The following is a 13,144-nucleotide window of genomic DNA, read 5'->3' on the forward strand; positions in this document are numbered from 1 at the left end:
AATGTACAACACCAGTTTTTAATTGTTACTCATATGGAACAGTGCTATCAAAGGTCTTGATGATGCTTCACAGCCTAAATCAAAGGCTTCTGCTAGGTGGATTGTCGTCAAGGCACGTCATTTACATAAAACTTCCACTTATATATATTTCTTTATGTGTCTGTACACTAGTTGTTTAATTAATATCCAAATTTCATTATGTATTTAGTGTAATAGACAAAAAGGAAGTACTGAGTGCGGCTACTATGTCATGCACTGAATGTCCACCATCATTTTAGGAACTTTTAGGAATAATTGGGAAGCGGTAAGTTTATTTCAAACAAAATTGATTTATTTATAATTTGTATTACATTATTAACTTATTATGATTTATTTCATCATGTAGTATTTTAACTATCCTAGACCATTGGAGCCAGAGAGATTAAAAGCATTGTGGATCCAGTGGGCACAATTTTATCTCCGAGTTAGAGATCAGGCCTAGGATTTAGGGATATTATCTTTAGCTTTAGTTTACTTTGGTTTAACATTTTTGACATTTTCTATGTAACATGAACATTGAATTCATTTGATGATTGTTCTTTATGATAAATCAATTATTTGATGTTTATTATCATTAAAACAGCTTGAAAGCAGAATAAAATGTTTATTTGCTGTGAATTGGGTCTGAAATTGCATTTGACAGGTACAATTTTAGGTTTACTGTAAAAACAGAAAGTATATATATAAAAAAATACTTGAAAACAACACCGGTTATTAACAAAAACCAATGTTAATATCATAAACAACATCAGTTATTTACAAAAACCGATGTCGATATGAACCTTAACATCGGTTTTTGTAGTAGAAAACCGATGTTAACGTTTGTATATTAACATCGGTTATTTGTGTATAACCGATGTCACCGTTTGTATTTTAACATCGGTCATCTGTAGATAACCGATGTCAACTCTTTTACATTAACATCGGTTAGTTATAAATAACCGATGCCAACATTTGATAATTAACATCGGTTATGTACACATAACCGATGTTATACACAAAGAACTACATCAAATAAGTGTATGCATCATCAACGTTGACATCGGTTTTCTAGCAAAACTGATGTTAATGGAATATATTAACATCGGTTATCGTAGGAAACCGATGTTAATGTATTACATTAACATCAATTTTTCTAAACAACCGATGTTAATATAACATATTAACATTGGTTTTACTGCAAAACCGATGTCAACGTTCATCATACGTACACTTTTTTTGCTGTTGTTCATTGTGTTTAACATCGGGTATTTAGAGAACCGATGTTGTCATATATATGTTAACATCGGTTTCACAAAACCGATGTTAACATTGATACATTCAACATCGACACTTTCAACATCCGTTTTACAACCGATGTTAAAAGTGTACTTTCTAATAGTGACTGTCCTGCAAATTAAAGATACAAAAAATCACTTTAATTTAAAAAAAATGAAAAATTTTATTTTTTTTTTACTGGAAAGAATTTAATTAGGTCATTGAATTATTTATCATTTTTAAATAGGTCCTTGTAATTAAAAAGAAATACGAGTTCAAGACCCAATTGAAAAAAATAATAATTTAAGAACCTAATTAAAATTGTCAAATAATTTAGGAATCTGAATATTAATTTAACATAATTTAAATACTAAAACAATTTTCAAACATGAATAAAATTAGATTAAAATCCCGCATTCCAGTTTTGAATTTTAATTTGATGCTCAATTCTGAACGTGAAACACACTTTAAAATTAAGAGTATTGATAACGTGTTACCTAGAGCATTGATTAGGGAATTGAAGTGAATAAGTATTCAAGAAAAGTATAAAAAAAAGTTAGGAATAATACAATTTTATACATTCCAATATAATTTATTTTCTTAGTTCCTTAATTAATATAAATTAGGAATAATATAATTTTATACATTTCAATATTAGTTAACATTTACTTTAGCAAAATATTAAAAGTAGTAGGGTGCAACAGTTCATTTTCCGCCGCAAATTTTGTTTCTATATTTAATTTATCTTACAGTTCATTTTCAACTTCCCCCCACCCCTATGTTTCTCTTCATTTTGACACACTATTTGTTATGAGTACTGTTTTCAAACAAAACAAATATAGCATTCACACTCTTCATTTGTTTATCTCTCTTTTTTACATCTCACTAATAAATTGTATCAATTATACGTACATTTGTTGTGTCTTTCAATCTTGCCGAAAGTGTAAACACTTCTTAGTATCCAAATATTTTGTTTCTTATTAATAAGAGAAAAGAGACACTATGCAATCTATGCATGATGCATATCTCTATATTATATAAAAAAAATAATAATGAAGATTAAAAAGCGGTGAATAATTAGTAGAGTGCGATTGAAAAGTATGAGTAGTTTGGAGAGTATAATTAAAAAAAAAAAAAAAAGTAAAGCAATAGAGAACATAAAATAAATAAAGGGAAAAAATCATCATTTTGTTTTTAAATTTGCACAAACTTTTATTCATTTTGCTATAGATACTTTTGAACTCCGTTTGATCCATGCCATTACAAAATGATAATGATTAAAAGATAAAATTTTATGTAACAGTATGAACAAACAAAAAGATTTGAAAGTTGCATGTGTAGAGACTAAGACTAAAAGAAATTATTTTTAAATGTAAGAACTAAGGTAAAATTTGTGTAACTATAGACACTTGTTATGAAAGTGATGAAGAACAAACAAGAACAACAATAGCAACAGAACAATATGTCATACATAGAATTGCAGTAAAATGAAAGAGAGTAAGGAGAGAAAAGAACACACAAAATTTACGTGGTTCACCCTTAATCAGGCTACATTCACGTGGAGGGGCAGAGATATTTTATTTCTGATGCAATTCAAAAGGAACTGCTTCCCAATATAGAACAACCCTTCCTTATATAAGAAAATGATTAGAAAAACAGAACAAAGTAAAATAACAAAATTAACTACCATATGGTTTTTAGTCACAACCCAACAATTCACCACCTTGAACTAACATCCATATAAAACACAAACTGCACCCTCTAAACACACATGAACTTAATCCCAACAATCAACATTGAGCAAGCTTAAACAGTGATCAAACTTGCTCTTTGGGACTGGTTTTGTGAACATATCAACATGATTGTGCAGAGTACTGATCTTATGAACCTTAATTCTTCTTTCTGATCGAATGAAGTGATATCTAACATCTATATGCTTGGTTCTATCATGATGAACCTGATCCTTGGCCAAACATATAGAACTAAGGCTATCACAGTAGATATTAGCATATTCTTGATTAATTTCGAGATCATTTATCAGACCTCTTAGCCAAATTCCTTCCTTTGTCGCTTCAGTAAGAGCCATATATTCTGCCTTAGTAGTTGAGAGGGCAGTAGAATGTTGAAGGGTTGCCTTCCAACTCACCAAACAGCCACCAAGAGTGTAAGCATACCCAGTTAGGGACCTTCTCTTGATAAGATTAGCAGCAAAATCAGCATCAAAATAGCCAGTGAGACAACAATCCGAGTTAGATCCATAGATCAAACCTACATCTACAATCCCTTTAAGATATCTGGAAATCCTCTTTACAGCCTTCGAATGTTCCTTCCGATGTTGGTTTAAGAAACTACTAACCATGCTAACAGCATAAGCAAGGTCAGGTCTGGTGCATACCATGGCATACATGAGACTGTCAATAGCACTTGAGTATGGAACTTTTGACATATAATCTTAATCAGCCTGAGCTTGAACATTTATTGTAGCAGAAAACTTCTCTCTTTCTGAAAGGGGAGTGCTGATAGGTTTAGAATCATCCATTCCAAACCTCACAAGTATCTTCTGAATGTAATCCTTTTGAGACAAAAATAACCTTTTCTGAGTTTTATCCCTATAGATCTCCATTCCTAAGATTGTCTTTGCAGCCCCTAGATCTTTCATATCAAACTCACCACTCAGGAGGATCTTCAGATTTTGTATATCACACATGTTTTTAGCTGCAATAAGCATGTCATCTACATAGAGTAGAAGATAGATCATTGATCCATCCTCCACCTTGTTGTGATAAACACAACAACCATAGAGACTTCTCTTGAATCCTTGGCTGGTGATAAAGCTTCCAAACCTCATGTACCATTGCCTTGGAAATTGTTTCAATCCATACAAGGACCTCTGCAGTTGACAAACATACCTTTCTTTTCCTTGAACTTCAAACCCTCCAGGTTGTTTCATTAGAATATTTTCTTCCAATCTTCCATAGAGAAAAGTAGTCTTGACATCAAGTTGTTCAAGTTCCAAATCTTGGTTTGCCACTATAGCAAGCAAAACCCTGATGGATGTATGTCTAATAACAGGTGAAAAGATTTCATTGAAATCTACTCCTTCTTTCTGGTTGAATCCCTTGGCAATTAACCTAGCCTTGTATCTTATCCCTTCCTTTTCTGAAAGACCAGGTTTCCTTTTGAATATCCACTTGCAACCTACCACATGTCTTCTTTTAGGTAGTTCAATATGTTTCCAGGTTTGATTCTTATATAGAGATTCCATTTCCTCTTTCATAGCTAACAACCAATTTTCAGCTTCAGGATGATTGATAGCTTCCTTGTAAGTGGCAGGTTCATTTGAATCTATTTCTTCAGCTGCATGTAATGCATAGGTAGCCATGTCTTCAAAGCCATATCTCACAGGAGGCTTAATGACCCTCTTAGGTCTCTGACTAATTCCAGAATTGAGTTGAGCAGAGTCAGGTTCAACATTCTGATAAGACTCATTTGCACTGGAATCTTCTGATTGCTCACCTTCTTGAAGAACCACAGGAGATTTATCTATATGACCCCTTTTTTCTGAGTCTTTGGTTATAGATTCTACATGTTTTTCTTGGGAGAGTGACAGCTCCGTGTTTCAGTGATTGGAACCTCAAGTTTTGGATGAAACAAATGTGATTCATAAAAAATTACATCTTTGTTGAGAAGAACTTTCCTTTGAGAAGGTGACCAGATCCTATAACCTTTCGCCCTATCACCATAACCCATGAACAGACCCTTTCTTGATCTAGGTACCAGCTTTCCTTCATTGACATGATAATAGGCATTGCAACCAAATACTCTTAGATTTGAGTAGTTTGTTGTTTTGCCATTCTAGATTTCAATAGGAGTTTTAAGTCCTATAGCAATAAAAGGTGTTTTATTGATCAGAAAACAAGTTGTATTGATAGCTTCTCCCCAAAAACTTTTATTGAGACCAACATTAGACAATAGGCATCTTGTTCTTTCCAGAAGTGTTCTGTTCATTCATTAAGCAACTCCATTTTGCTGAGGAGTGTTCCTAACAGTAAATTGCCTAGCAATTCCTTCAGCCTTGCAAAATTTGTTAAATTCTGTTGAGCAGAACTCTAGGCCATTATCAGTTCTGAGTCTTTTAACTTTCCTTTCAGTTTGTTTTTCAATCAGTGCCTTCCATTCTTTGAAGCATTTGAAAGCTTGACTCTTCTGACTCATGATGTAGATCCATGTCATTCTTGAGTAGTCATCAATTATGGAGAGGAAATACCTTCCACCTCCTAGTGGGGGTACTCTTGCAGGCCCCCAACAGTCAGCATGAATGTAATCAAGAGTTCCTTTGGTGGTGTGAATTGCTTTAGGAAATTTAATCCTATGTTGCTTGCCGAAGACACAACGTTCATAGAATTTAAGTTCATCTAGTTTCTGATTTCCCAATGGCTGTTGTTTTTGAAGTATCATCATACCTTTTTCACTTATATGACCAATCCTCATGTGCCATAATTGAGTTAAGTCAGGTATGCTCTTATTGAATTTTGATGCAACAACTACTAGACCATCATCAATACATGTTGTACCTTGAAGTATATAGAGATTACCCCTCTCTATAGCCTTCATCACCATTGTAGAGCCTTTCTGAATTTTCATGACCCCATTTTCAATGTTGCATTTGAACTCATTTCCATCCATAATACCTATAGAGATTAGATTCTTCTTTAGCTCTGGAACATGTCTAACTTCAGTGAGTGTTTGGATAATTCCATCATGCATCTTGATTTTTACTGTGCCAATTCCAATTGTCTTGCATGAGACATCATTTCTCATGAAGACATTTCCACCCGATTTCTCTTCATAGGTGTCAAACCAGGTTTTGTTAGGGCACATACGAAAGGAACAACCAGAGTTTAATATCCACTGATCTTTAGAATGTTGGTGGTGATCAGCAACTGAGAGAACAAGCTCATTTTCAGATGTGGAACCTTCCTTGGCAACACCAGCAGATGGTTTGCCCTTTTTCTTAGGACAATCTTTCTTCCAGTGACCTCGCTCCTTACAGTAGTTACAGATGTCCTTTGGATTGACATGAGTCTTCTTTTTTCCTTTAAACACCTTTTTCTTGATGTTGTTGTTAGAGTTAGAGACTACAAGACCAGATCCATTTGATTCTTCAGAATTTCCAAGTGCTTTAGATCGAAGTTCCCTTGAGTATAAGCTGGATTTCACTTCCTCCATGGTGACACATTCCTTACCAACACTAAGAGAATTGACAAAGCTCTCATATGATGGTGGTAAAGAGGCTAACAAAATCACGACAACATCTTCATCCTCTATCTTAACATCTATATCTCTTAATTCCATCAAAATAGAGTTCAGTTCATCAAGATGATCCTTAAGAGATGTACCTTCTTTCATGTGTAAAAAAAATAGTTGCCTTTTCAAGAAGAGCTTGTTGCAGATTGACTTAGTCATATATAGCTTTTCCAACTTGAGCCATAAGCCACTTGCAATTTCTTTATTTGCAACCTCATATAAAACTTCATTAGGTAAAGAAAGCAAGATTAGTGAGTGAGCCTTTTCTTCTTGTTCCGCAAGTTCTCCAATCTTTAAAACAGAGGCCTTTTCTTTTGATTCAGAAGCCACTGGTTTCTTCATAGATGCAGAAGCAACAGGAGCCCAAACACGTTGTTCCTTCAACAAAGCACACATCTTGATGTGCCATAGATTGAAGTTGTTTTTTCCATTGAATTTCTCAATTCTAATTGTGTTTGACATAATTTCTTGAGTGTCCTTGATCACAATGAAGCAACGAAAGATACCAGAAACAAGACTCACACAACTTGATCTTCGTATTCAAACGAGAATCTTGAATTCCCTTGATCGCAACTTGAGCTCTTGATACCAATTTGTTATGAAAGTGATGAAGAACAAACAAGAACAGTAATAGCAACAGAACAATATGTCATACACAAAATTGCAGTAAAATGAAAGAGAGTAAAGAGAGAAAAGAACACATAGAATTTACGTGGTTCACCCTTAATCAGGCTACATCCACGAGGAGGGGCAGAAAGATTTTATTTCTGATGCAATTCAAAAGGAAGTGCTTCCCAATACAGAACAACCCTTCCTTATATAAGAAAAGGATCAGAAAAAACAAAACAAAACAAAATAACAGAATTAACTGCCATATAGATTTTAGTCACAACCTAACAACACTATTGATGAAATTTTCCTAAAATAAAAATAAGATAGTGAGAGAGAAATAGTAATTTATAAAGTAGTTATAGAAGTAAAATAGGACAAAAAAAGGATTTTAGCCACAATCCAACAACACTATTGATAAAATTTTCCTGAAATAAAAATAAGATAGTGAGAGAGAAATAGTGATTTATAAAGTAGTTATAGAAGTAAAATAGGACAAAAAAATATGTATACCAAAACTTCATATAATCTCTGCATATAGTTATAGATATTTTTGAATTTCTCTCGTTTTTTTTTTCTTTACCTCTTTCTATTTTTCATTCTTACACCCAAAAAATGAGATCTACATCTAACATTTTCCATTTTTTTTTTGTGAAGAAACATTTTCCTTTGTCTCCGGCATTCCTCCACCAGCACATTTTTAGCCATTGGATTAATCCGATCACTGAGATTAAAATTTTAAAAAAAAAATATTATTGCTGGCCTTTGGAAGAATCCAAAAGACACATTCGGTGTGTCAATTCAACATACTTTTTGCTACTAGAAACCAGCTCGTAGGGCCCTTTAATTTCTAATTCAGACACTCAAACCATGCGTTCAACTACTATTCTTATCCGAGTCCACACATAGCATTTTATTTTTAAATCATAATATAAGCCATGTCATGTGCCAAATTTACTTGAAGCTATTTAATATTTCAAAATATACTACCTCCTTTGTTGAATAACCTTCCATTTCTTAGCTGTCACATTTTGTCAATCAATTAACAAGTGCGTCTTTTTTAATCGCATCCCTCTTGTGGCTTTCCTTCCATTTTTGCAGGAGCAATTTGGCGGGTTGATCATGAGACACGTGGTTATTTTTTCTTTCAATTTCTTGCTGCTTTGTGTCTTCATTTCTGCTATAACAAGCACAAAAAGTGAAGTATCTAGCACAAATGAAGAACAATCATTTTCTTACCATATCAAAGCTTTGGAATTCATATGGAAACATTTGGGCTATCAACATGTGTGGCCAGTAAGTTTCTTGCATCATCCATCACATTGCATGTCATTTCTTTCCATTACATTGTCTCTCTTCATGAATCACTCCCTCACATCTTAATTGATTGCTTAGTTTGATTAGCAAGGGAAGCTCTTTGATTGACCAAGGGAGTTATTTCCTTGATACCTTGGAATATAATGCACATGATATATATGTGAAGGTTTTGAATTTTGATATATGTCACTCTTAAGATAAGCATGTTCTATGCATTTCTTAGGTTAGGAGATAGATATCTGTAATCTATGCCAATCACTTGTCTGAATTCAGAAATTGAGAAACACCAAATTTGATTACTCAATTATGAATAGGAAATGGAATTTAGCTGGAGAATTGTTGTTGGAACCTTGATTGGAATCTTGGGAGCAGCATTTGGAAGTGTAGGGGGAGTTGGTGGTGGTGGCATCTTTGTGCCAATGCTAATCCTCATTATTGGGTTTGATCCAAAATCAGCAGTTGCTATTTCAAAGTGTAAGCATTTCTCTATCTCTGTCAGCATTTTCTGTCCAGAAATGATGCTGACATTACTAATTATTGGATTTCCTGGGAAGAAACTACTTGTTGATAAACTAGTTAGGGCCTGTTTTGGTAAGTATATCCAGAAGCACTTCTAGAAGAAGAAAAAAATGAAATGAAATTCTCCATAAGCTCAATTAACATTTGCGTAGGCTGATCTGTAGAAGTTCTCTCATCTTTTAGAGAAATTATATTAGAGAACTTCTACATATACTAATTTTAACTTATGCAGAAGTTCATTTCACTTTTTCTTATTTTTCCCCCTTAAAAGTGCTTCTAGATAAACTTACCCAAACAGGCCATTAGTCTATTACCGAAATGGTTTTAGTGTTTTGCTACAAACTGTGAAGCAAATGTTTCAGATACACTGGTGTCATTTCAGGTATGGTCACAGGTGCAGCCATCTCAGCAGTATTCTTCTGCATGAAGCAAAGGCATCCCACACTTGATGAACCCGTTATCGACTACGATTTGATGTTGCTAATACAACCAACCCTCATGCTTGGAATCAGCATAGGAGTTATTTTGAGTGTAATATTTGCTGATTGGATGGTCACAATTCTTCTAATTATTCTATGTATAGGTAATTATAGAAGATTTGCACTTCACTTTATATTTCACTCAGTAATATGATTGATTTGTTATATTTGGCATTGTAGTGACATCAATCAGGGCATTCTTCATGGGTGCTGACACATGGAAAAAGGAAACCAAAATGAAAGAGGTAAATGCTACAAATTTACAGTATTTATGTGACCTTACACTTGAGCAACAGCCTATAGGGTTTATTTGGTTCATGGAATTTCCCAAACATTCTTAGTGAAATTAGGAACATAGTTAAGTTAGCTGGTTCACTCAATAACCTTGCCTACTGCATACCAGATTTATCCTCAGAAGTAGTATTGGGTTTATAATAAAATATGGCGAAGCATGTATCTCTGATTAGGAATGTGTAGTTTGTAAGGCTTTAAAATTATATACTTAATGGTGATTTTGAAGATTCTGATTTCTTGGCCTATTTAAAGATAAGTCTGTAAGTTATTTAAATACCTTGTTACAAAATAGGCTTTTAAATAGATTTTTAGATTAGACCGGATTAAAAAGGCCCATGCCTCAATAATTCATCTCCACCCTTACCTTACATTGTTGTGCAAGCACAATTACAGTTCTTATCCTGCCTTTCTTTTCAATACTTAGGAATCTCAGGAGACTATCAAGCTTTCAGAGTCTACTGGTGAGTTTATGTATTGATTCTTCTCATATAATACTTCACATGGTCATAAGACACAAGCTCACTATAAATTGTAATTTAAAAATGTATATGTCATTGACCTTCTCTTCCAGCTACTTGCAGTGAGGAAGAAGGATACAAGTATCTTCCAGGTTGTTCAGATGAAGGGTACGAAAAGGATACTAGAAAACCTGAGGTTGGCATACATTGGTGCTGTCTTGTTCTTTACATTATCTAAATCAGTTATTATATGCCATAAAGGAATGCAACTATCCATGCAGGTGAGCATCCTTGGCAACATGTATTGGAAGGAGTTTGTACTTATTTTCATTGTCTGGCTCGCATTTGTGGTCTTACAGATTGCCAATAAGTTTCTCTTTCTGCTAGAACTTGCATTCCATTCCTCTTTTTTCTGATTAAATTATTTCAACTAATCATTTAAAGGGATTCACTATTGACAGAACTATACAGTTTCCTGTTCAGTCACATACTGGATACTTATTTTGTCACAGGTAAACAAAGTAGTATCCTTTCTTTTTGCATTGTCCCACATATTAGTGGATGTGCATAAGAGCAATAGAATTGAACCTATTACATATTCAATGGGACTTTGATCTCGAATGTGGCAAATTGGCAATTACTTATTTTATGGAGGCATCACTTTTCTGTTTAGTAGATACCAATTACTGTAGGATTTTATTTGTACCAAGCAAGAGCCCTATATCAGGGGAGAGCTGCAGGATCTCAACACACACATTGGCCATTGCACCATCTATTTCTAGCTAGCATTTGTTCTCTGTTAGCTGGAATTGTTGGTGGACTTCTTGGTACAGGTTCTGGATTTGTTATGGGTCCTTTATTTCTAGAAGTGGGAATTGCTCCACAGGTGAGTTCTAATTTTTATCATTATATAATAAATAAACAGAAGGAAATATAGTTATATTCATATCTTTCACGAATGTGCAGGTAGCAAGTGCCACAGCCACTTTTGGAATGATGTATTCATCATCTTTATCTGTCATACAATATTACCTGTTGAATCGTTTTCCTGTTCCTTATGGTAAAATTAAACTTAATTCACATTGTACCCTTCTATTATTTCTGAATGGTTTTCAAAGGCAACATAAACTTATTCAAGTAATTTTTATGCATGTTTCAACCTGTTTTGCAGCTCTCTTCCTTACTCTTGTGGCTGCAATTGCAGCATTCCTAGGACAGTATCTCATTGACAAGCTTGTTAATATCTTCCAAAGGGCTTCTTTAATTATTTTTGTCTTGGCCTTCACAATATTTGTTAGTTCAATTGCATTAGGTGAGTGTTTTATGCTGTTTTGAGGAGTTGATACTTGTTAAGTGTTTGATCTGGCTTTGTAGAGTGAAGGCTATGTCTTATTAGATTTTTCGTTTTTATTTAGAAGCTTATCCGAACAAAGTTCTTGTTCTGCTTCCTTTGCATTGCCTTGTGAGAATCTGCAGCATTCTAACATTGCTTTCACTTCTATGCCTGTCTATAGGTGGAGTCGGCATATCAAACATGATCTTGAAGATTCAAAGGAATGAATACATGGGATTTGATAATTTTTGCAGGAATGATACATAGAGCTTTTCAAGTATCTTTTTATTTGCACACATTTTCTGTTTGTTGTTTGCCACCACCAAACCACCTGAGAGGGGATGATATGTTTTGTTTTTATTTCAAATGTCAAAAAGAAAGTTTGTGCTAATTGAAGCATTTTTTGGATACATATGCTAATAGAAGCATTAAATCTTGTATGTCCAGAGGAGATGTATCATGCCATTATGCACGAATTATTAAATGGCTATTACATTTGTTTGATTCGTTATACATCATTTGTAATAATATTCATGAAATTTGTCCCGAAGGAGATAAGTCAACATATGTAAGGGGTCCACGTAAAGAGAAAGAGAGAGATTAGGCTAAATGACAAAAAAGGTGTAAAAAAATAAAACAAAACACCAAACAAAAGTTAAAAAAAAAAAAAAGTACGTACTTGCCCGCAGGGGTTATCTTTTCCAGGTAGGCAGGAGAGGCGCCAAGACATTAGGCTAATGACAAAACAGGTGTAACAAAAATAAAACAATAAACAAAAGTAAAAAAGAAAAAGTATTTATCTACAAGGTAAAAATATTATTTATGCACTTTTAAATCGAAGTAAATTATCATCTAGTCGTGACCGTGTTTTCAAATTACAATCAAATTGGTTGAGTATTCGACTATTTTTTAAGGTACGTTATGACAATATGGTTTCAATCATGATTTTTTATAATTTATTTTTTTCTTTGGTTACACCTAGGGGTGAGAATAGGCTAGGCTAGGTCAGGCTTTGAAAGACCTGAGCCTAGCCTACGATTGAAGCCTGAGTCTGGCCTATAGTCTATCAAAGACTTTTATTTTAACTCGGTCTGACCTTTTTAAAAGACTAGTTTGACCTGATAGTCTTTTTAAAAGTCTTCTTCACATTAAATCTTTAATATTCCGGAGTAGGAGAAACGTAATAGGAAAGTTAAAGGAAAAGGAAACATTAACAGGGCCAATAAAAATAATGAGAAATATAAAGGGACACATAACTCACATCTAAATTGTAATTAAAGTTTTACTTGATTATAGGAATAGAAGTTATGGAGTAGTAATGTGTAATCAAAGTCTGCTAATTTCAAAAATAAATTTAATTGTACCCAAAAAATAATATAAGTATATATTGGTACCCAAAAAATAATATGAGTATATATACATATATATAGGCCGGCCTATCGTGCTTATAAGATTTTTTAATAAGCCTAAGCCTGGTCTATTTTATTTAATAGGCTTTAAAAAAAGTCTGAGCCTAACCTTTTAATTAAATA

At 33.6% G+C, this 13,144-nt stretch overlaps 1 protein-coding gene across 2 annotated transcripts; it reads left to right on the forward strand.

Annotated features, from left to right (window-relative positions):
- Positions 1–8,170: 8,170 nt before the first annotated feature.
- Positions 8,171–12,125, forward strand: LOC100781779 (sulfite exporter TauE/SafE family protein 3). 2 transcript variants are annotated; one of them, XM_006596110.4, is made up of 11 exons: positions 8,171–8,508; positions 8,844–9,003; positions 9,431–9,631; positions 9,708–9,772; positions 10,246–10,282; positions 10,393–10,475; positions 10,741–10,791; positions 10,956–11,165; positions 11,246–11,339; positions 11,451–11,591; positions 11,794–12,125. In XM_006596110.4, exons 1-11 carry the CDS (start codon positions 8,335–8,337, stop codon positions 11,877–11,879), a joined length of 1,302 nt encoding a protein of 433 aa, XP_006596173.1. In that variant the 5' UTR covers positions 8,171–8,334; the 3' UTR covers positions 11,880–12,125. The 2 variants fall into 2 exon arrangements, with proteins under 2 accessions (XP_006596173.1, XP_040865058.1); XM_041009124.1 differs by lacking the exon at positions 10,741–10,791 and having other exon boundaries at positions 8,172–8,508.
- The last annotated feature ends 1,019 nt before the right edge of the window (positions 12,126–13,144 follow it).

This window comes from Glycine max, chromosome 14 (genome assembly GCF_000004515.6).
Source record: "Glycine max cultivar Williams 82 chromosome 14, Glycine_max_v4.0, whole genome shotgun sequence".
Classification (NCBI taxonomy): Eukaryota; Viridiplantae; Streptophyta; class Magnoliopsida; order Fabales; family Fabaceae; genus Glycine; species Glycine max.